The 24,205-nt window shown below is 41.8% G+C and overlaps 1 protein-coding gene across 1 annotated transcript in view; it reads left to right on the forward strand.

Annotated features, from left to right (window-relative positions):
* Positions 1-1,060: 1,060 nt before the first annotated feature.
* Positions 1,061-24,205, forward strand: part of CHN1 (chimerin 1) — a 197,423-nt gene continuing 174,278 nt past the window's right edge. The window contains exon 1 of the mRNA XM_055307689.1: positions 1,061-1,382. Within this exon, the coding sequence (XP_055163664.1) occupies positions 1,364-1,382 (19 nt within the window). The 5' untranslated portion in view covers positions 1,061-1,363. The remainder of the gene's footprint in view (positions 1,383-24,205) is intronic.

Raw genomic sequence — 24,205 nt, forward strand, 5'->3', positions numbered from 1 at the left:
TTTCGGTAATTAAGGCAAAGACAGAGGCGAGCGGAGAACATCATAGAAAGAAGGATGTTGCCAGTGATTATCAGATAAATGCAAAAAGCTCAGGGGAACAATCTTTTGTGTTATAGAAGTGCCAATCAGTGCGAAACGTGCATTTTTTTTCCTGAGATAATATCAAAGAGGCATCAAGTAAAAGCAAGAAAATTAGATTTTAGCATTGGCCTGGTATCAAATTATTGCAGGTAATCCCTTGCTGCTTCTTAAACGACTCCCGTCCCCTCCGATCAGTGGCCCCCGAGGCTTCGAAGTCCCGGCGGGAAGGCCGGGCCCAGCCGAGGCCCGAGCCCCAGGTCACGCGCTGCAGACCCGCGCCCACCCCGAGGGCGCCGGGCGGGAGATCCGTCCTCGCGCGAACCCGGCCCCGCATGACCCTCCCGGCTTGGGGACGGCAGTTCGCGGAGCATCCTCTTCTTTCGAGTAACAGCTCGGCCCTCGTCCTCTCCGCGCCTCCACAAATCCCATTCAAGAAAAATCGCAGGGATTTCGGCCCCTGCCCCCGCCCCGCCAGGCTCCCGGAGGCCGCCTCCCAGCGGGCGGCTGCCCTCCTCCCAGCCCTGGGGCAGGAGGGGCGCGCGCCCCCGAGCCGCGGCCTCCGGCGCGCGCCCGTTGCTATGGGAACGCAGCGGCCCGGCCCCCGGCGCGCGCGCCCGTTGCTATGGGAACGCAGCGGCCCGGCCCCCGGCGCGCGCCCGTTGCTATGGGGACGCAGCGGCCCGGCCCCCGGCGCGCGCGCCCGTTGCTATGGGAACGCAGCGGCCCGGCCCCTGGCGCGCGCCTCCGAGCCGCGTCCCTCAGGCGCGCGCCCGTTGCTATGGGGACGCAGCGGCCCGGCCGCCCGCGGGGGTCGCGCGAGGAGGCGCAGGGGCAGATCCGCGGGGGAGACGCTGTCGCAAGATGGCGCCGGCGAGGCCGCGGGCTGCGGAGTGAGCGCGCCCCGCCGGGGGCCCCGCGAGGCTGCCCCTCCTCCCCGCCGCCGCCGCCGCCGCCGCCGCCGCCGCCGCGCCCCCCGCCTCGCAGGTACCGCCGCCCGCGCGCGCTCCGCGTGGCGCACAGATGGCCGCGACAAGTGCCGGCTCGCCTCGGGCTAGCGGGTCTGCCCCGGCGCGGGTGCGCCCGACGCGAACGCACACATAACTTTTTGTGGCCGCGCGCCCCGGCCTGCAGCGTCCCCGCGCGCCCGCGCCCCACCACGCCCCTCCGGTCCCCGCGCCCTCCGCGCTGCGAGCGCTCCGGGCCGCGGCGCTCCTCTGCGGGCGGCCGGGAGGAGCGCGTGCGCCGGCGGGAGGCGGCGGCGAGCGGCCGGGAGCGCCGTACAATGGCCCTGACCCTGTTCGGTGAGTGCAGGTGGGCCGCGCCCCGGGGAGGCGGGGGGCGCCGGGGGGGGCGCCGGGGGGGCGCCGGGGGCTCCGGGCCGGGCCCGGCCGGGCCGGGGCGGGGCGGGGCGGGGCGGGGGCGCGGGCCGGCTCCCTCGCGCCTCTCCCATTGTCTCCTCCGCAGGCAGGGCCGCTGGGCGTGTGCTCCCCGGGCCGGCTCCGCGCCGCCAGCCTCCCTCCGCCCGCCCTGGCCGATGGGTGACCCGAGGCCGCTCTAACGTGCCGACTTGGGAGCCAAGTTAGCGGGTGGTTTCCAGACCTAACGTGTCTCAAGTCAGTAAATAAAGATCCTGGAAAGTTTATTCATTTTCGAGCAAGATGTCTGTGCATCCCAGCCTCCCCGGAAAATTGCCGGATGCAGGCGCGCGGAGCCTTGTTGGGTTTTGGGACGGCTGATTTATTTTTTATTTATTTATTTGGAGCCCAGGATAAGTGGTGAACCGAATATTTGTTACAATGGAAAATGTTTGCGCTGACAAATCACGAGAGCACGCAAGGAGAAAGTTGGTTTCTGGGTGATAAGTGATCTCAAAGAATAACTTTGAGGGTATTAGGAAAGAAATGTGATCTCTGTGATGTAATTACTGCGACACTATTGTTTCAGTGGTTAAGACTTGAAGGTGCCCCCCCCCCCCCCCCGCCTGGAGTCTGTGATGACAATGGGTTGGGAAGAGGGGCTGAAAAGATACAATGTTTCCAATTGCCGACGCAGACCGTGGTGGACACGCACCTCCCTTTAAGAAAACTCCGTATGTGGGAATTTAGATGTTCAAAGTAGTGTGTATGGTCTGTACTGATGGGACACTGCTGGCCTCCGGGGCGGTGTAAGTAAGTGACTCACAAGATGAAGTTTCCAGTTACATTTTAATTGCATCGTTTGATCAAGTTATAGGCATCACATACCACAAATGCTTTTTCATATAAATACTGAGAGTGAATCAATCTGCTAGAATCGAAGAGTTACCCTTATTTAGCCACCTTATTGTATACATTACATTTAGATGCAGGCAGGTTATTTTCTAATGGCCCTTTTGTGGCAGAAGCGAGCCTAGAACACAGTTTGCCAGTCTGCAGTCTGGGGTATGTTTACTCTGCCGGAATACCCACAGTACTAGAAATGGCTTTTTTTTTTTTAAGATTTTATTTATTTATTCATGAGAGACACACAGAGAGGCAGAGACACAGGCAGAGGGAGAAGCAGGCTCCATGCGGGGAGCCCGCCGTGGGACTCCATCTTGGGTCCCCAGGATCACGCCCTGGGCCACCCAGGGATCCCCATCCCTAGGTGCTTTAAAAAATGTTTCTTCTTTCTCTGAAAGAAATAAAAATCTCACTGTTGTTTTTCTAATACTTTGTGTCTCATCTGCACCATGTAGTAGAGCATTTTTTTTTCTTAAGTGTGGACTTTTTTGTACAAAAGTTAAAAATGGTGGATGGCTTAAATCATAGTTGATATTTTCTTTTGAAGAAGTGTTTCTCTTCTACTATTGTAGCTGATACACAGCAGTAATATTTCCAGGAGTAAATTTCCCCTTAGACGAGAGGTTTCTTTGTTTTTGTTTTTTCACGAAATTCATTTTCCTTTTTAGTTTTTTATTTTTATTTTTAAGATTTACTTATTTATTCATGAGAGAGAGAGAGAGAGAGAGAGAGAGAGAGAGAGAGAGAGAGAGAGAGAGAAGAGGCAGGTTCCTTGCGGGGAGCCCGATATGGGACTGGATCTCCAGGCCTGGGATCACGCCCTGAGCCGAAGGCAAACGCTCAACCACTGAGCCACCCAGGTGCCCCTCATTTTCCTTTTTAAAGAGTCTGCATTTTCAGGTGTGTTTTCAAAGGTAAGGTTTATGAATCAGCCACTTTTCTTCGAATGCTGACATTCTCAGTGAATAAACAAATTAGGGAGAAGCAGAGTAAGGGATAAGGTTCTAAGGATTCCTAAATTATTAAATCTTGAACTACGTAAGTAGGGTTGGGGAAAGGAAGGGCATGGATTTGACCTCAAGAAGAAGCTAAAAGAAACAACTCCCACCGCTCAGAATGAATAAAGTATCTTTAAGATTTTAAAGTCAGCTTGTGGAAAAATAGAATTTAATTTACAAAATCTAATTTGGTTGCAGGTTTTTAAGAATAATTTCCCTGTTATAAAGGAAACTACACCTGTGTGCACAGGCTGTTTTTCAGTAATGATAGATAGAGTAGTAGTTGTTGCACACTACTCATCAGTCATCTCTGTCCAAAATGTAGATTCCTGGGGTGCCTGGGTGGCTCAGTTGGTTAAGTTTGCCTTCAGCTCAGGTCATGGTCCCAGGGTCCTGGGATCAAGCCCCATATCAGCTTCCTTGCTCATTGAGGAGTCTGTTTTTCTCTCTCTCTCTGGCCCCCCCACCCCTGCTATTGTGCACATGTGCACTCCCTTTTTCTCTTTCTTTTTCTTTCTCAAATGAATAATTTAAAAAAATGTGGATTCCATTGCCCCTAGGTCCACATAATCTGCATTTCTAGGAGAAGGGGATTTTAAAGGGACTCCCCTGTGATTCTGTTATCCTTAAATTTGAGAACCATTGTATTAAATACGGGATTGCTCAAAATAGCCTTTGTATATATTAAGAGCAGTCCTCACCATTAGAAGAAATAGATTTTATTTTAGATATGACAGTTGATCCATTAACAACATGAGGATTAAGGGTGCTGATCCCCAACACAGTCCAAAATCTAAGTGTTAGCTTTTAACTCCCCAAAAACCTAATAGCCTGCTGTTGAGTGGAAGCCTTGCCAGTAACATAAGCAGTTGATTACCACATATTTTCTATGTTATATATATCATATGTTGTATTCTTACAATAAAGTCAGCTAATGAAAGAAATGTTATCAAGAAAATCAGAGGAAAGTACATTTATAAGTACTGTACTGGTTTTATGGAGGAAAGTCTACATATAAGTAGTTCTGTTCAAGAGTCAGTTGTACTACTGTTTGTTTTTGTTTTTAAAGATTTTATTTATTTATTCATGAGAGACACAGGGAGAGAGAGAAGCAGAGGGAGAAGCAGGCTCCATGCAAGGAGCCCGATGTGGGATTCGATCCCAGGACTCCAGGATCACGCCCTGGGCCAAAGGCAGGCACTTAACCGCTGAGCCACCCGGGGATCCCCTGTACTACTATTTTTAAAAAGATTTATTTGTTATTTTAGAGAGAGGGAGAGAGAACAAGCACTCACATGGACGTAGGGGGAGGGTGTACGAGGGAGGGGTAAAGAGAGAAAGAATCTCAAGCAGACTCCCTGCTGAGCATGGAGCCCAACACGGGGCTCCATCTCATGACCCTGAGATCATAACCTGAGTCAAAACCAAAAGTCAGATGCTTACCCAACTGAGCCACCCAGGCGCCCCAACTGTACTACTTTTTAACTAGTCAGAAGTACCTCCTATCCCTTTATATTTCCTCTTAATAACCAACTTAGAGCAGAGGAGCAATGAGATAATAAAGTTTTGTGAGATAATAGTAAAGAGGAAATAGGGACAAGAAATTGGACACATGTAACTAAACAGTTATCAGCGTCAGAGCTCAATTGAGATCCTCCCAAAGCAACCACTGCCAGGACCCTATCTTGTCTATCATGGGTGTGTTAGTTGGTAAGGCCAGTGTCCTAAGTCTGCTTGGACTTCTGGAGTGAAATACCATAAAGTGAGTGGCTTACGTGACAGACATTTATTTCCTGAAGTTTTGGAGGCTGGGAATTCTAAGACTAGTAGTGAGCAGCATATTCACTTCCTGATGAGGGCCCTCTTTCTGGTTTACAGACATCCCTCTTTTTGCTGTGTCTTCCTGTAGTGGAGAGAGGGAAAGCAAGGTCTCCAGTCTCTTCTATGGGCACTGATCTCATCATGTGAACCCCACCCTCATGACATCATCTCACCTCATTTCTCCCCAGAGGCTCATCTCTGCAGATAACATCACATTGGGGTTAGGGCTTCAACATAGGAATTTATTGGAGTACACAATTCAGTGCATAGCTGCCAGCAATAGAGTCTAGTTTGTTTTTTTAAGATTTATTTTATTTTCCTTAGAAAGTGCAGGTTGTGGTGGGGGGGATGGGGCAGAAAGAATCATGACCCTGAGATCATGACCCGAGTCAAAATCAAGAGGAGGGCACTCAACTGACCTAGCCACCCCTAGGTGCCCTTAGGTTGTTGGTTTTATTTTTCTTTATGTTTTCCATTTGCATCCAGGTTTTGTTTTTGTCATTGTAAAGAATGTTCTTTTATAGGATGTTAGTGAAAGCTTCATTTAAAAAAAATGAGAACCTCTAAAATTACCTAATACAATTTTACATCTATATATTTAACTTTCTTTTACCTAAGTACGTTGTAGCAACTCAGAAATACTTGACAAGTTAAGTTGAAGAGTGACAACTGTCTTACCTTTTGTCTTCACTATTAATCACCTTTGCAGCTTAAAAAGATATTTTTAATGCACATTTCTATTTTATCTGTGATAGAACTAGATCCCAATACTTCCTGATTTTACAGTCCCATTTGGGAGTTGAAAATATGCATTTTTGAAGGTTCAGGTATTTGCTAGCATTTTTCTCCACCTTGTAGATGAGTATGCCTCTGTTATCTGCTTCAATTCAAATAATTTTTAAATCCTCAAATCCTAAACATCATCCAAATGTAATTCATACTCTGCTCACTCACCTTGCTCGTCTGTTCAACATAAATCTACAGCAATGTGCAAGAGACCTGGTCCCTGTCTTCTTGGAGCTTATATTCCAGAACTATAGTGTATGCACCTAACTACCTATTTCCAGTAGGATTTTTTTTTTTTTTTTTTTTTTTTTTTAGAACTTTCCTGATAGAGAAGCACATGTTCTCTAACAATTGCTGGACTAGAAACAAAGTCTCAGGTCATCTAATTTAGGACTTTATAGCTCGTTTACCTAACAAACGCCTTGACTGTCTATACCAATAAAGCCCTATTTGACAGAGCTGGGTGAAAAAGCATCCTGCCAGGTTATCCTTTGGCAGGAATGTCTGTCATTTATAGCTAAATGGGGCTGTGGTTTACAGCTCAGACAAATGCTGAGACTGGGAACTCGGTTAAAATCCAGCTGGGCTGGCTGGACCCTGAATAACTCTATCTGGGTAGAACTAGCTCAGGCGTTGCCCCCTCGCCCCTTTTTTTTCTTTTTCCTTTTTCCTTTCATACCAGTCACTATCATCACTGCCACAGATCCCTTCTGATACTTAGGAATTCACTGTGACTTCTGACCTCCTTTCTGCAGACTCATACTGCCATGGAAACCTTTTCAATTTGCTGCCTGCTGCACCTGCCTTTCGGCATCTTTCTAGAGATCCTTTGGAGCAGTTAAATGGTTAATGGTGCCTTCTTTGTGATACAGTTGGAAAAATTTCTAATTTTCTATGACTGTCCTGACATTAAAATTTTTTGTCTTTTCTAATGTAAATCTCTACACTCAGTGTGGGGCTCGAACTCACAACCCCCAGATCACAAGTTGCATGCTCTACCCGCTGTGCCAGCCAGGTGCCCCTAAAATTTGTTTTTAAAAAGACAAATCAACTGCATTTTCACTATGATTTATTTGCCCTAAAGCTAATTTTATGGGAAACTCCACTTGAATACAGTCTTTGCTGACATTTTTGTTTTTCATATGTTGCTCATCTAAGAACAAGAGAGGGACTTACCTAAGCAGCAGGGTGGTCTAGTGGTGAGAGCACAGCTACTTTTCTTAGAATGTTTCATCTTTTCAGCTGTCATTAAAATCACCATCCTTATGTAAATACTTGTGCATATTCTCTTACTGGTATCAAAAGCTTAATATTTCAGCTTTAAAATTTTCTTTTAATGTGTGGAGATTTAATACTATGTAAGAGAGATAAAAGAATTATAGTTGCCATAACTCTGATAGTTACCATCTGTGTACAGTATAAAAGGAATATTGGTAATGTAGTCTTTTGAATGACATGTCCCTGCAGTAACAATCCTATTAGCATCCTGATCTTTGAAGATAGAGTGATATGTATAATTTATAAAAATGTGACATATTTGTCAATAAGAGTTTCAATTTCTTTTAGATCAGTATTTGTCTACCTTTTTAAAAAATTATTTTAAATTTTTATTTATTTATGATAGTCACAGAGAGAGAGAGAGAGAGAGGCAGAGACATAGGCAGAGGGAGAAGCAGGCTCTATGCACCAGGAGCCCGATGTGGGATTCGATCCCGGGTCTCCAGGATCGCGCCCTGGGCCAAAGGCAGGCGCCAAACTGCTGCGCCACCCAGGGATCCCTATTTGTCTACCTTTAAAAAAAAAAATCCCACCCTTGGCAAGAAGATTTTTTTTGTCTTTTTGGGTTTAAAAATTTTTTTATTTATTCATTTGAGAAAGAGAGACACACAGAGAAGCAGAGCAGCAGGAGTGGGACAGAGGGAGAGAGGAAGCTGACTGCTGAGCGCAGCACCTGAGGTTATGACCTGAGCCAAAGTCAGGCTTAACCGATTGAGCCACCCAGACGGCTAGGCACTTTTTCTTAATTGTTTTCTTCATGAGAATCTCTATAGTAATAGTAATATCCTTTGACATGAGTAATTGATGTTTTCTCAGTTTTATATAAAGTATCAGTAGTAGCACCTTTAAAAACTTTATTATTGGGCAACCCAGGTAGCTCAGCGGTTTAGCGCCGCCTTCATTCAGCCCAGGGTGTGATCCTGGGGGCCCCGGGATCGAGTCCCATGTCGGGCTCCCTGTATGGAGCCTGCTTCTCCCTCTGCCTGTGTGTCTCTGCCTCTCTCTCTCCTTCTGTGTCTCTCATGAATAAATAAATAAAATCTTTAAAAAAAAATAAAAATAAAAAACTTTATTATTCGTTTGTAGTATATAAACTAAATGAAGTCACTGAACTTTCTGCCCAAACCCAACTCAAGACAAATCGTTGAGCCTGGCTTTACCAGTCATAAGTTATTCCTACATAGTAAATGATTCCCATAACCTTTGATTTTTATTTATTAATATAATCTTACTATCCTTCAAAAACATAGGGGTGCCTGGGTGGCTTATTCGGTTAAGTGTCTAACTCTTGATTTCGGCTCCGGTCATGACCTCAGAGTGGTGGGATCAGCCCAGTGTCAGGAGTCTGCTTAAGATTCTCTCTCTTATGGGATCCCTGGGTGGCGCAGCGGTTTGGCGCCTGCTTTTGGCCCAGGGCGCGATCCTGGAGACCCGGGATCAAATCCCACGTCGGGCTCCCGGTGCATGGAGCCTGCTTCTCCCTCTACCTGTGTCTCTGCGCCTCTCTCTGTCTCTCTGTGACTATCATAAGTGAATAAAAAAATTAAAAAAAAATTAAAAATCTCTCTCTTAAAAAAAAAAAGAAACTAAGAAACAGAATGGTGAGTGTATTTTACACTGAAAAGTTATATTGAAAAAAAAACATATTTGATAGAAAAATAGTTATACTTTCTTAGTTTGGCTCCTTATTTCTAAAAACCATAATGAACACTTTGTAAATATACTAAAAAAAACATTTCCCTGTATATGTTAAAGACTGAATTTTATGGTGTGTGAATTCTGTCTCAATTGAAACATTATTAATTTAAAAATTACCTGGAGGGGGGAGGACCAGATGGAATAGAAGAAATGTTTACTTCACTTAAACTTTAAAAAACAGAAATGACTATTTTAAAAATAATGGTTTTATATCCAGGAACCTTTTAGAACTTTTCACATTTTTAGAAAGTTTTTTTTTCTCTTTTATTCTCCAAGAAACTAAAACAAAACAAAAAAATTGATAGTGTAGAAATGCTCATGCCTGTTTGAATAGTTGTTTTAAATTTAGAAAAGTAAGCACTTCTTGGAAAGAATTAATGCAGACAGTTGAGGAATTTGTGGGAAGGGAAGATGAGTCAGGCCCGGTGTGGGCCCTCTGCTTAGTAGCCTGGCAGGGGGCCACCTCATTGTGTTTCCTCTAGCTGCTCCGAAGGTTGTCCTTTCCCTTTCCACTTGTACTTTTTAACCTTTGGATTTCATCGGGACCATGTATATCTCATGGTGTAAAACAAATAGAAGAAAAGATGTAGTCCAAGAATCGTATCTCTGCATGAATAGATTTTCATGACCACAGACTTGACCTTTTCTTTAAATTGCTAATCTCTTTTTTAGAGTTCTGTTTATTTGTTAGAGAGCGCGTGGGCAAGCGCACTCTGATGAGCAGGGAGAGGGACAGAGAGGGAGAGAGGAAATCAAGTGGATATGCACTGAGCACAGAGCCCCCTGCGGGGCTTGAACCCAGGTCCCTGAGATCAGGGCATGAGCCCGATAGGTAAGCGGCATAGGTATCCATTTGAGCAGTGTATAAATATCTGCCTGACTGAAGTATTTCCCCTGCAGACCTTCCGTAGTGAATGCATTTAATATCATGATACTACAATTAAAGCATGGATTCTTAGCATGTTACCTATGAGGAATAACATGCTATTTCTAGATACTTACCTTCACATAGCATGAGGGAATGACTGTAATTTATGGACTGAGGATCTTAAAGTAGACAGGGCAAGCATTTTGATTGAGGGAGCTGTGCTATAAGAGAAAGTGCTGGTTTTTAGGTAGGGGGTACGGCATTACTAAGAAGGACCTGAGGTAGGTGGTGTAATAAGCAGAACAATGTAAGAGCCCAGGGTGTTTGGGATCAGGGGCAAGGAATGGATGTACCATAGAGTGAGAGAAGGAAGGAGGAACAGGAGGTATACTGTTTCCTAATTTTTCTGAAGATAGCTCTGAGGCTTGGGATGGGTCTTCTTGTTTTGTGATTTGTTTACTCATCTGTTGAAGAAATCGAGGACCTAAAATGTGCCAGGTATGTATTAGTTCCTGTCCTCAAGGAACTTATGTTTGCAGTGGAAGGAGACAGACAATAAAAAATGTATAGTGTGGGGGCACCTGGGGGAGGGGTGCATAGTTGGTTAAGCATTCGACTCTTGGCTTTGGCTTAGGTCCTGATCTCAGGGAGCCCTGGGTCAGCTCCAAGCTCAGCAGAGTCTGCTTGAATTCCTCTCTCGTTCCCTCTGCCCCTCCCCATTGCATGCTCCCAGGCGTGCACTCCCTCTCTCTAAAATGAATAAATCTTTAAAAAAATGTTACTGTGCCAGGTGGTTTGTGCTATGAAGAAGTATAAAGCAGGATGAGGAGGTGGAGCTAGCCATGTGCAGCATGGTCAGGGAAGGCCTCACAGCCAAGTGGATTTGGAGCAGAGATTCAAAGGATGTGAGGGAATGAGTCCCACATTCCTTGCCTCATGAAATGAGCTTTGAGGTGGGAGTATGTGGGGGAAAGAAGGGCAACATGGCTGGAGCAGAGTAAGCCAGGGGGAGGTGATAGGAGATGAGACAGAGAGGTCCCTGGGGAATGGAGGAGTCTTGGGGTCACTATGTAGGGCCTTATAAACAAACCATGGTAAGGATCAGATTTTACTGTGTGGGATGGGGAGCTTGTGGAGGATACTTCTATAGTGTGCAGTGTAGAGGGAAGGGCTTGGATTTTGGTGTAAAGGGCTCTGTTTAATCTTTTTTCTGCCAAGTGTCAGCTCTATGTTCTAGTCTCATTTTCATTATATATGAACCAGGTCTATTCCCTTCTTCCTTCTGTGTGGAAATAAATGAGATCATGTGTGTAAGGTTCCTGATACAGTGGTGAAGACACATAGTAGCTAATATTGTTACTGATATTATTGTTATTGTTGATATTAGCAAAGATCCAAGATAGCAGTTGTTTTCACAAGTCTGTTGACCTACTTGAGAAAATGGTTCTGCAATATTTCTGTTTATGTGTGTGGCTAAATATGTGCCACATGCCATTTTAGACTTTGGTAATGCTCTGGTAGAAACCTAGTTCAGGGACATACATTGAATACCAGATAGGGGCAGCCCCCGTGGCCCTGTGGTTTAGTGCCACCTTCGGCCTGGGGTGTGTTCCTGGAGACCCGGGATTGAGTCTCACGTCAAGGTCCCTGTGTGGAGCCCGCTTCTCCCTCTGCCTGTGTCTCTGCCTCTCTCTCTTTCTGTCATGAATAAATAAAATCTTAAAAAAAAAAAAAAAAGAATACCAGATAGACTTCTGATAGCTCTGAACAGTTGATATTTCCTGTTGTATTCTGAAATGTAAAGTACACTGACCAATCAGCAATGCTTCTCCTTTGGGTGATGATCTAGACTCTAATCAGATCTAGCCCCTGCCTCTTAGCCCTTAAAATATATCAAGGACTATAAGCTCAATGTTTGCTATGTCCCAGGTATTCAGTCCAGGTTTACTGAGTGAATAAGTATAGTGATAGTGATGGACTATCATCTATATACTTATCCTGTGGACAACCTTGAATCAGTTTGTTTATATGTTTGTTTATTTTTTAGAGAGAGAATGCACATGTGCCTGAAGGGGGGCCAGAGGGAAAGGGAGAGAGAATCTCAAGCAGACTTCCTGCAAGGTGCAAAGCCAGACTCGGGGCTCGATCCCATGACCCTGAGATCATGACCTGAGCCGAAATCAAGAGTTGGACACTTAACTAAATGAGCCACCCAGGCACCCCACCTTGAGTCAGCTTAAACATTTGCTTTCATTTATATTTTTTCTTCCTTTATTATTTTGAATTATTTTTGTGTCAGAGTCCATAATTGGAAATTTATGCCTCTTAGAATTTGGTTAGTCTAACAGTGGGTCCCTGTCACCATTAAGATTAAGTCCAAATTCCCTAGTTTGAATATAAGGCTTTTAGAATAGGATCCCTGCTTACTTGTCTGGCCTCATCTCCTCTTCTTTCCTCCTCAGAGGTTGTGCTTTGGCCTTACTGGACTACTTGAAGTTTCCAGAAGGGATTGTAGTTAGTGTGCCTCTGGCACAGTCATTTCCCAAAGCTGCTCTTTGCACTTGCTTACCTCTACACACTTTGTAAAACTCCGCCTGAATAGTCTCCCTTTGTGAGTTAGTTACACCTTTGCTGTAACTATTGTGTCCCGTACACTTCTCTTTCCTACCACTTACGCTGTGGTGATAGGGTGGTCCGTAGATGGATTCTCTTGCCTTCCCTGTTAGATGAAGCTCCCTGACGTGAAAGCTGTAGATGTCTTCTGTGTATCCTTTTTTTTTTATTATTATTTTATTTTTATTTTTATTTTTATTTTTTATTTATTTATTTATGATAGTCACAGAGAGAGAGAAAGAGAGAGAGAGAGAGGGGAGAGAGAGAAGCAGGCTCCATGCATCGGGAGCCTGACGTGGGATTCGATCCCGGGTCGCCAGGATCGCGCCCTGGGCCAAAGGCAGGCGCCAAACCGCTGCGCCACCCAGGGATCCCTCTTCTGTGTATCCTTAAAAACTGTGAGTGTCTGATGCATCCAAGCTACTCAATAAATGCTTGAATGAATGTTGCATATTACAGAAGTCTTCTGGATTTCTTAAATTTGGGAGTTAATTTTAAGGCCTCAATTCATGTACACACCTTCTACTGTTCACTTCTTTGTTCATTTGTTGTTTTTTTTTTTTTTAAATGCAGTAAATGTGCCATTCTCTCATCTGATGGTTCCATACTATAATAATACGGATTTCCCAAGTGGAAGCTCACAAGGGCTTGAGTAAAATGGAAATCTCTCTGGGAGCAGATTCTTTGAGGTTTTAACTGTAGTATTACTAACCATCGGCAGATGTTTCTAAATTATTTGGCATAATTAGATAACAAATTCCACTTCATTAAACTATTGTTCCTTTTCATTTCAACAGTACAAAGGAATTGCACATAAATTAGCTTGGTTTGTTCACGTTTTACTCTCACGGTAGGGAACATAATCAAATTGAATAGGAATTCAGTATGAAAATGGCTAACTTAACCTTTTAGAGGTCTGAAGATGAAAACATACCATCTTTCTCTCATAATAATAAATCTGCATGCTACATAGACATTCCTGATATTGTCATATGGGTATTAGAAGAGTAGATACAAACAGTTTAAACATTCATATTTTTAAATGAATCAAAGAAAAATTTTTGTTATTTCTTAATACCTCTCCTGGTTCCAGAAAGAAATGAGGTGGTCTACAAAAAAGCATAATGCAAGAGGACTGAAGACAATAAGCAGAGGAATTTGTTTTTCTCTGTCTTGTCTCATTAGTTTCCTCCTCTGCCCTGGACCACTTCCCTTACATTACAGCCATGCTTTCCTAGTCAACATGAGAAAGCCTTTCCTCAACTTTGGAACCCTCTGAAGTACCAGCGTGAGTTATTAGCGTTTTTTGGGCCCCACCTCCTCTTCCTTGCATGGCTGCTTCCTCCTCCACCCTGTCTACCCTGTCTCCTCCCAGCCAGTGGGGGACTGTAATAGGTGCTTGGGAATATCATTAAGCACTAGAGAAAAAGAAAGGTGGGCAACTCTGATGAACAAAGGATTTCTGACACTGGTTTAAAGAACAAGGAAGACTCAGGACTACCGTGATACGTGTCAAGACTAGGACAATAGGAAAAAGAGATGGGGCTTACCTCTGAGTATGAGAGCAGGGAGGATCTATAGTGGTGTGTGTGTGTGTGTGTGTGTGTGTGTGTGTGTGTGTCAGGATGGAAAATGGCTAAGGGGAGACGGGAGGGGGAATTCTTGCTAAACTGACCCAACAGGATTTTTGGTGAGGACGGGCCAGAATGATGAGATATCAGGGCTCAGGGGTGAGGAATTTGATTGGATAGCGAAGGTAGGAGGATTCTCTTTAAACTGCCATAGGAGATTTCTTGCTCAAAGGGCTTTGCAGGGCCTGGTGCAGCCTGGGGACAGGGCTGAGGCTAGTCAAGAAGAGAGCTTGGGATAGCCTGACTCGGGTTTGGTCAAGGAGTGCCTCCTGTCACAGCTACTACCTCATTTTCAGCTTCTGTTTCGCCTAAGTGCTTCATCAGTTAGTAGCCAGTAATCAGTGGCTTTCCCGCAGTCCTCATATTTGATCTTTCTGCACATTTCTGCACTCTCTGCCCTTTTTAAAAGAATGTATTTATTCATTTTAGAGGGTGAGAGAGAATGCAGTGGGGAGGGGCAGTGAGAGAGGGAGGGAGTCTCAAGCAGACTCCACACACAACATGGAGCCTGATGTAGGGCTTGATCTTATGATTCTGAGATCACAACCTGAGCCGAAACCAAGAGACGCTCAAACAACTGTGCCACCCAGGTGCCCCTCTTTGCTATTTTTGACTGCTTCTTCTTGCAACTTTTTTCTCTTGTCTTTCAAGACATTGTGTTCTGCTACTCCTTTTCTTCCCCTTTCACTATGCCTCAGTTTCCTCTTTTTGCTGCCCGAAATGTCTGCTTTTCAAGAACTGGCCTCCCTTCCTTGCTCGGGAGTATTCAGACTTCCACAGTGTATACTGTGTGGGTGATTCCTGAGTCTCTGTCTCCAGCCCTGCCCTGGCACCCCCTCTACATCTCCATCAGGATTTCTTTTCTTTTTCTTTTTCTTTTTCTTTTTCTTTTCTTTTTCTTTTTCTTTTCTTTTTCTTTTTCTCTTTCTTTTTTTTTTCTTTCTTTCTTTCTTTCTTTCTTTCTTTCTTTCTTTCTTTCTTTCTTTCTTTTCTTTTCTTTTCTTTTCTTTTCTTTTCTTTTCTTTCTTTCAGATTTTATTTACTCGTGAGAGACACAGAAAGAAGCAGAGATATAGGTAGAGGGAGAAGCACACTCCCCATGGGGAGCCTGATTAGGACTTGATCCCAGGACCCGAGGATCATGAACTGAGCCAAAGGCAGGTGCTCAACCACTGAGCCACCCAGGTGCCCTCTGTCAGGATTTCTTGTGGACTCCAGGTGGCACATGTTCCCAGCACCAGATCCTTAGCTTGCCTTCTTCCATCCTCCCTCCCTTGCCTCTGTACCAACTCCTGCCGATTCTTCTTTGCACAAGCTTCCCCTATTAGTTCCCTTCTCTGTATTTGCAGCACTTGCTCTGTCCTTCCGTTCAGTACTGCAGTCTGTACCCCTTGCCCCCTGCCACCCATTCAAAATGAATCCCTTGTCTTCTGAATTCTTTATCATTTTATCTGCACATCTCCTGTGGCATTTGCCAGTGTGTTCCTTTCACAGTAGTTATGTATCCTTCTGTCTTTCTAGGCTGATGATTTCTGTCAGGTAAGACTCATTCATTCTTACTTTGTCCTCAGTGCTTAGCATAGTGCTTCACATGTAGTAAGTGCTCAAAAAATATTTAAGTGAATAAATATTTCTTAAACCATGGTACTTAACTTCTTTATTTTTAATTTTTTAGAAGATTTTATTTTTAAGTAATCTCTATACCCAGTGTGGAGCTTCAAGTCATAACCTGGATATCAAGAGTCACGTGTTTTATCAATGGAGCCAGCCAGGCGCCCTGGTACTTCCGTAGTTTAACAATTTTCAGGGTAGAGACCTAGAGCACTCATTATTCTTTCCTATAGCTTTACAATGTGTTAATCAAGTTATTTAGCAATAGCAAACATATCTCGAAATCTGTCTTAGATTGTTTTTGTTGTCTATTATCTTCAGTCTTTAAAGGAGGCAACATATATATATTATATGCAAAATAAGTTAAAAAATATATATTCCTGCAGTATTGTTGCATGTTAAGGGCAGGACATATTTACTTAGGGATTGGTTGATTTTGTCAACGTAACTTTTTTGAAAAGTTTTTGGTAAAATTCTCATTGGATTTTCTTTAAAGATTTTATTTACTCAGGAGAGACACACAGAGAGGCAGAGACATAGGCAGAGGGAGAAGCAGGCTCCCTGTGGGGAGCCTGATGCAGGACTTGATCCCGGGACCCTGGGATCACAATCTGACCTGAAGGCAGATGCTCAACCCCTGAGCCACCCAAGTACCCCTCTGGCTGGATTTATACTGCTTTATATTCTTTAAAGAAAAAGTCTCTTTATCCTTCTTCCAACTTTCAAAGCAGAGTTGAGAAAGAACACTAAACAGGATCTGCAAACACAGGACTTGTTCATCCATGTTCATCAGTTGGTCCTTTTAATGTTGCTAGGTGTCCCGTATTCAACTGGAAACCAAAACCTTCTGGACAGACCAAACTAAATGTAAGAGGAATGTTGGGTACTTCTGGTTTGATATCTCTTCTCCGTTTTTTTTTTTTTTTTTTTTTTAATCTTTTCAGGATACTAGCAAGAAGATGGTGAGGGCATGCTGTTCTTTGTTTGAGCCTCCCTTGTAGACGGTGGTGGGTTAGCCAGGTTCATAGGACGTTTGCATATTAGTCCTCCATTTAAAAAAATGGCTCGTTCAATGTCTTTAAATTTACTGAGTAGAAGGCACAAAGCAGTGGACCAGAAAGCTTACACTATTGATTGTTTTTCAGATGTGCTGAAACCAAAAAGAAAGAGGAAGTCAGTAGTCTATGGGACATTTCACATATTTCTAACAATAGTTTATTTAATTGTGAAAAAAAATATTGGTGAAATTGACTTTGCGACTCTTATAAGTTGCTTTTGGTGATGCAGCCTGTTTGAGTCTTTGGATGGCACTTGCTAGTATTCTTAGGCTTGGATGTTACAAGGATGCTCATTATATATGTGTGCAAAATAAGTTAAATATGGGAGCCACAAAAATGTTGTTTTCTTTTTAATCCATCACAATATTTAGTAGTTGACTGGACACTTTCAGTTATTTTTTTTTAAGATTTTATTTATCTATGAGAGACAGAGAGAGAGAGAGAGAGAGAGAGAGAGAGAGGCAGAGACACAGGCAGAGGGAGAAGCAGTCTCCCTGCGGGGAGCCCGATGTGGGACTCGATCCTGGAACTTTGGGATCATGCCCTCGGCCAAAGGCAGACGCTCAACCACTGAGCCACCCAGGCACCCCTCAGTTATCTTTTTGAATGAGAAATGATCCTCAACTTTTGTCCATTCACTCTTTTAGTCGAAATTAAAAGGATTAGTTATTTCAAAAGAACAAGAAAAAGGAACATTAATGATACAGTAATAAAAAGAAGAAAGGAAACAGACATAGCTATAGACTTGCAGAATACTTAAAGGCCTGTCATCCTCAATTTTTCAGACAGATGGCTCTGCAGTTCTCTGGAGGCACCCAGGCCTCTTTCTTGTGCCGCCCCCCTTCCCTGCTGTTCTTGGTCTCTCCAGACAGGGGAGCTCTTGCTCTCTCTCTTTTAGATGTTTTCTGGGAGTCCCTCATCCCAGTGCCCCACCCTGGTCGGGAGGGAGGGAGCACTGACTGCCCACGGGTCTTAGGACTTACTCCTTTGGGGCAAGACCTCATTCAGCTCACGGTGCCTTCTGATTTCACTCTTCTAATCAATTTTATTTCCTTTCATCTGTTTTTCAAGTATCATAATTGACCTTAGGAAAACAAAGACATTTGAAAATTGAAAAACAATTTTTGGAAATAATTTTCACTTAATCAAAAATTGATGAAGGTCTCCATAGAAAGCATCCAGTATTTTCGGCTTATAATGAGCTATTTTCTGTTACCAGGAAAGAAGGAAAATTAGTATGTGTTAAGTGTATTAATATTAGTTTGCAAAAGAACTGTTCTGAGGTAGTTTTTTCACTAGTGAAATTACATTTAAAGTGAATGTGCAGTTTTAATATGTTGCTTACTATGTATTTTCAGCTGCTATAATTAGATGGCAAGGTATAAATTTGTTAAAGTTGACATTTATTTATTTTAAAATTTAAACAGAAAGCTTATGGAAGTATAATTAAGCTTCATTTAAGTAACAATATCTAGATTAAGAGACTAAGAATTTATCGTAGGTGAATTTCATCTAAATTTTTTATTGAGAATCTGCAACAATGTGTAGTAATAAACACCATCAAGTAGTGCTTTTTAAAAGCTTTATGATTTTTTTTTATAAAAGATTCTATTTATTTATTTATCCATGGGGGGAAGAGAGAGAGAGAGAGAGAGAAACAGAGACAGAGACAGAGACACAGGCAGAGGGAGAAGCAGGCTCCATGCAGGAAGCCCAATATGGGACTCGATCCCCGGTCTCCAGGATCACGACCTGGACTGAAGGTGGCGCTAAGCCGCTGAGCCACCCGGGCTGCCCAAGCTTTATGATTTTAAGGCAGACTTAGAAGTGGTAATATAAACTGAAGTTAATGAAGTCTACCACTTTAAACTGTCATGTTCTGTATTTCAAACCTATTTCTGTAGGTTACATCTATTTCCAACTTTTCCTAATTACAAAAAAATCTCAGATTTTTCCTAATTACCAAAAATACAAAAAAAAAAAAAAAAAAAAAACCAAAAAACCAAAACCCACCAAACCTGGGTGAACTCTGATATATTTAACAGTGTATTTATTATTGTTTTGTATACTTTCTCTTTTCTAAAGTACTCAAGAGGGGAAGTTTAATAAGCTTCACATTTTATTTCCCAGTGAGTTATAAAAAGATTCACAGTCCTTGAGAAAGCCTCTATAGAAGTATTATGTATCATATTGTCATAAGGCAGATAAATATATTGTGGTAGTTATGTTGTAAATCACTTATAAAACTCAAAAAATGATTAGCAATACTAGCAAAATGGTATGCTCTGGGAGAATTTTATTAAAACAGATGTGGGAAGCTATAGAAATTAAAAATGCTGTCAAATCTTAAATCAACCTAGACTTTACCAAAGTCATGTTCGCCCCCAGTCTCCCCCAAGTATTTATTTAGTCTTTTCCCCCCTCCTGTAAAGAAAATGTTGAACCATAACACAGATCTCTCTAGTTCTTCCCACCAGTAGTAGGCTTGGGTTTTCTTCACAAAGCAGAAAGCTCTCTCAAAGTTTTGTATCTCAGAACAGCATTAAAAAAAAGATGAATATTCTACAAACCTCCAGGTGTGGCTGCATTGTCAACCAATATAGCAGGACTGGAATTAAGTACCTTTCAAATAGAAAATTGGGGAAAGGTCCTTAAGCAGATGGTGGTGTTCCCTAGCATGACCTTGGATGTCATTATGCCCTCACTACCCCTCCATCCCCCCCCCCAAAAAAAAAGATTACCAGGAAAAAGAATTAAGGAGGAAAATTAAGGAAGTTAGAAAAAATTGTAAACTGAGGCCCACAAGTCAGTGGGCAGATAGGTAGCAGACAATAGGAGATGTTGAGGAATTTCCAATTTTAATGTTGGGATTTAATTTGGGCCTTAAAAAAAAAAAAACTCTGGGGGGCAAAGAAAACACATCTTTGGTCTAGTGGCAAGGCAACTCCAGGCCACTTGTTCATGTGGAATATTAATATTATTTCTTTAATATATGAAATAATACTATTTTTAAAGTCTAAAGAGAATCATGTAAACATGATTTTGGGGGCATTTTCTTTCCTTTTAGTCTTTCCTTTCTTTGGTTTGTTTTTGTTTTTTTCATATACTATGAACCTTAACTTATAACTTGCTTTGTATACTTTTACTTATAAGGCACATGGACATGCATGGCTCACATACACAAACACACACACAAGGAATTTCTTAGTTCCACTGAATTGTAAAATTTCTTTTAAGATTCTATATATTTATTTGAGAAAGATTGAGAGAATGAGTGGGGGGAAGGGCAGAGAGAGAAACAGACCCCCTGACTCAATCCAGGGACCCTGGGATCATGAACTGAGCCAAAGGCAGGAGCTTAACCAATTGAGCCACCCAGGTGCCCTGAATTTTAGAATTCTTGCTAACTTTCTGATTTAGCTTTTATAAACAACAAAAGGCCTCTATTTTGCGAGCCTCTGTTCTATGACTTTGCTACCCCACAAAATCAGAAAACTATTCTAACTTCTCCATTGCCTAGATGCTTGTTTAATTCCTTTGGTATATAATCAAGCTTCCGTATTGTAAAATATATCTCTCCAGCCTTAATTCCTGAGGATGTTATAAAGATAAAATGTGACAGTTAGGCTATAAATATATCAAGTGCTTTAGAAGAAAGATCTTACCCCATGTCCACAAATGTACTTTATTACAGTTATTGGCATTTGGACCCTGGAAAATTAACCATTAGTGAATACTTTGATTTAAATTAAAAACATAAAAAAAAAAACATTTTGGATCTCAAAAATACTGTATTGAGTAAGTATAATAATTTGCTTCTCGAACTGAACTGATAGAGTAAAAATATTTCCTAGGAACCCCACGAGATGGCGCTTGCCACCCTGTTTCCTCTGTTTTTCCCTACTCTAAGGAAATTCAGCAACAATGTAAGAAGGAACATCTAAATATTTATTTTAAATGTTAGAGTTTAGGTTTTCAGAAAGCTTGACTCTTTAAAATTGATGAGATTCAGTTTAATATTTTGAAAAGTGTTCATTTTTATTACAGGAGTTAAGACTCTATTGAAGATTTTAAGGTTATTTTGGAAACACTGGGATCTGTGTAATACAAAAAAGGCTGCCTTCATTCCATTTGCCTTTAAACACTTATTTTTAAAGAATATATATGATTTATGAGATGTAGTTTATATGTCTAGCCTCTAAACATTTAAAATACTGACATTTATAAGGATCTGGTGATTAGTAATTGTTCTAAAATAATTGTTCTGTTTGTTTAAAATCAGGAAGGTATACTTGGAATATAGCTTAGTATTTCTAAGTAAGAATGAGATTTAATAAATGGAACAGTAATGAAGGGCAGCAGGAATTCACCCAATCATTATATGGATCCTTTTTACCCCTGTATATTTAGTAGGTAATTAACACTATTTTATTTTACATGGTTACTATTTACATTATCGTTGTTAGGGAAGGGAATTATATTGAAATTATGTTGAGGTTGCTAAGGGAAGTTTTATTTAAGATTTTTATTTATTTATTCATGAGAGTCACAGAGAGAGGCAGAGACAGACATAGGCAGAGGGAGAAGCAGGCTCCCTGTGGAGAGCCCGATGTGGGACTGGATCCCAGGATGATTGGATCACAACATGAGCGAAAGGCAGACGTTCAACCACTGAGTCACCCAGGTGTCCCAAGTTTTATTTATTTATTCTTGCTGAGGGAAGTTTTATATTTTTTTTTTTATTGTTTTCTGAAATCCTGATCATAATTTCAATGAAAACTATATCATAAAAAACTAAGACAGGAAAGTGTATCCACTAAAATTTAGAGCTAATTAAGTTTAGGTCTGTAGGTTTAGGTCTGATTTTTTTTTTTCAGCCTCGTCATAAAAGTGGTCAAGCATTAGAGTCAAAGGTATATTATGGAATAAGAACCGTAAAAGGAACCTTCTGTTGAAAATGAAGTCAGACTTTTTGAAAAATTAAATTGAAGCTTATAACCAAATATTTTAGATGGTTGTGAAAGTAGTCATTTCTTTCACCATTCTTACAAAGGTCTGGGAAAAAGGAATCTATTATATATGAAGAAAGAATCACTCGTTTTCTTTTTTTAAACAATTATTGTATGTGCTGGCTGCTAAGCATACATAATATGTTCTGTGGGTAGGCTGCACGTTGAGGCTGTTCCTTTGTTAGCTTGCCCTTTTCTGTATCAAGGGTGTAGTGTTCAGTTTCATGTTGCCTTCATTCCCATCATACTGTTTGGTACAGGATCTATTTTAAATGGGCTTATAAAACACAGTCTCTTTAAAAGTCAATCATTTTCATTGAATGTATGCGAACATTGAATTTAAACTTGGTTTCTGAGCTAAGGAACTTTGTGAGAAACCTTGGTCAGAGAAATGTAATAGAGGAGCAGATGTAGCGGATGCACACATAGCACACAGTGCTGATTCATCCCCTGGCATCTTTGAATACTGAGATCTGAAGATTTTATTTTTAAAGTGCTATGATTTTCCATTGATAAAATGAAGATTGCACTTTCAAATGTGCCCATTTCCAGGGTTAAAAAAAACAAAATTTAACTGAGTACATATGAAGATCTAATTGTTTTTTTTCAAAGATTCATGAATCAATATCCCATCTAGCAAATACAAAGGAGCTCCAAAGGGCTGCAGGAGAGGAAAGATTTTTAAAGACAGAAAGAGTAGGACCAGGAGAGACCTGGGGGGGGGGGGGGCGGGCGGAAAGGATTATTTCGGGCAAGGTTATCTCTCTTTGGGAGCCATAGGAGTTATCAGATGGATTACCTCACTAGTGCTGACCAGGAGATTCCAGACTGATAACCCATCAAGATTTCATTCTTGGGGAAGGTTGAAACTCCAATTAGGAGTCTCAGTTTGGTGACGGTACTTAGTGCAAGTGACTTCATTTGGGGCCTGTAGGTTTTTTTTTAAGCACCAGGTTTTTTTCTATAATTAAATTTTTAAAAATCTGAAGATGAAAAAAAAAAAGCAGTAGATTTCTTCCGTCTTTAGATTTATAGTACACATTTGAGAACAAAGTAAAATAGCTTAAACTAGAATGTGTTCTTTATGGGTCTTCTCCATCATATTTTTAGACATTGTAGATATGTAATTGTCAAGGAAAGGATTCACCTTGTCGGTTGGTCAACTGATTGACTTGTTTTTTTTTCTGAATGTTTTTTTTTCTGAATGAGTTCTGAAGTCTGATTCTAGACTTAGATATATATATTTATTTCTTCTGTTCTCTATTCTCTAACTGTGGAATGCTCAACTTATATGTGGAACCTCCCTGAGATTTTTTGGCCTATAACAAACACTATTTGAGATAATTATTGCACCCTCCTCATACATGGTCAGTAGGACTACTGTTATTATACTAAGAACAGTGGAATTGTAAGGAGCCGTATTTATTTGTTCCTCAAGGAATTTTTTTTTCATTTTTATTTTTTATTTTTATTATTTCTTGCTGAAATTCTATTTTATTTTATTATTATTATTATTTAATAATAAATTTATTTTTTATTGGTGTTCAATTTACCAACATACAGAATAACACCCAGTGCTCATCCCGTCAAGTGCCCCCCTCAGTGCCCGTCACCCATTCACCCCACCCCCTGCCCTCCTCCCCTTCCATCACCCCTAGTTTGTTTCCCAGAGTTAGGAGTCTATGTTCTGTCTCTCTTTCTGATATTTCCCACACATTTCTTTTCCCTTCCCTTATATTCCCTTTCACTATTTTTTATATTCCCCAAAATGAATGAGACCATATAATGTTTGCTCTTCTCTGATTGACTTATTTCACTCAGCATAATACCCTGCAGTTCCAACCATGTCGAAGAAAATGGTGGGTATTTGTCGTTTCTAATGGCTGAGGAATATTCCATTGTATACATAAACCACATCTTCTTTATCCATTCATCTTTCGATGGACACCGAGGCTCCTTCCACAGTTTGGCTATTGTGAACATTGCTGCTAGAAACATCGGGGTGCAGGTGTCCTGGCGTTTCATTGCATCTGAATCTTTGGGGTAAATCCCCAACAGTGCAATTGCTGGGTCGTAGGGCAGGTCTATTTTTAACTCTTTGAGGAACCTCCACACAGTTTTCCAGAGTGGCTGCACCAGTTCACATTCCCACCAACAGTGTAAGAGGGTTCCCTTTTCTCCACATCCTCTCCAACATTTGTGGTTTCCTGCCTTGTTAATTTTCCCCATTGTCACTGGTGTGAGGTGGTATCTCATTGTGGTTTTGATTTGTATTTCCCTGATGGCAAGTGATGCAGAGCATTTTCTCATGTGCATGTTGGCCATGTCTATGTCTTCCTCTGTGAGATTTCTCTTCATGTCTTTTGCCCATTTCATGATTGGATTGTTTGTTTCTTTGGTGTTGAATTTAATAAGTTCTTTATAGATCTTGGAAACTAGCCTTTTATCTGATATGTCATTTGCAAATATCTTCTCCCATTCTGTAGGTTGTC

Source organism: Nyctereutes procyonoides, unplaced genomic scaffold (genome assembly GCF_905146905.1).
Source record: "Nyctereutes procyonoides isolate TBG_1078 unplaced genomic scaffold, NYPRO_anot_genome, whole genome shotgun sequence".
NCBI lineage: Eukaryota > Metazoa > Chordata > Mammalia > Carnivora > Canidae > Nyctereutes > Nyctereutes procyonoides.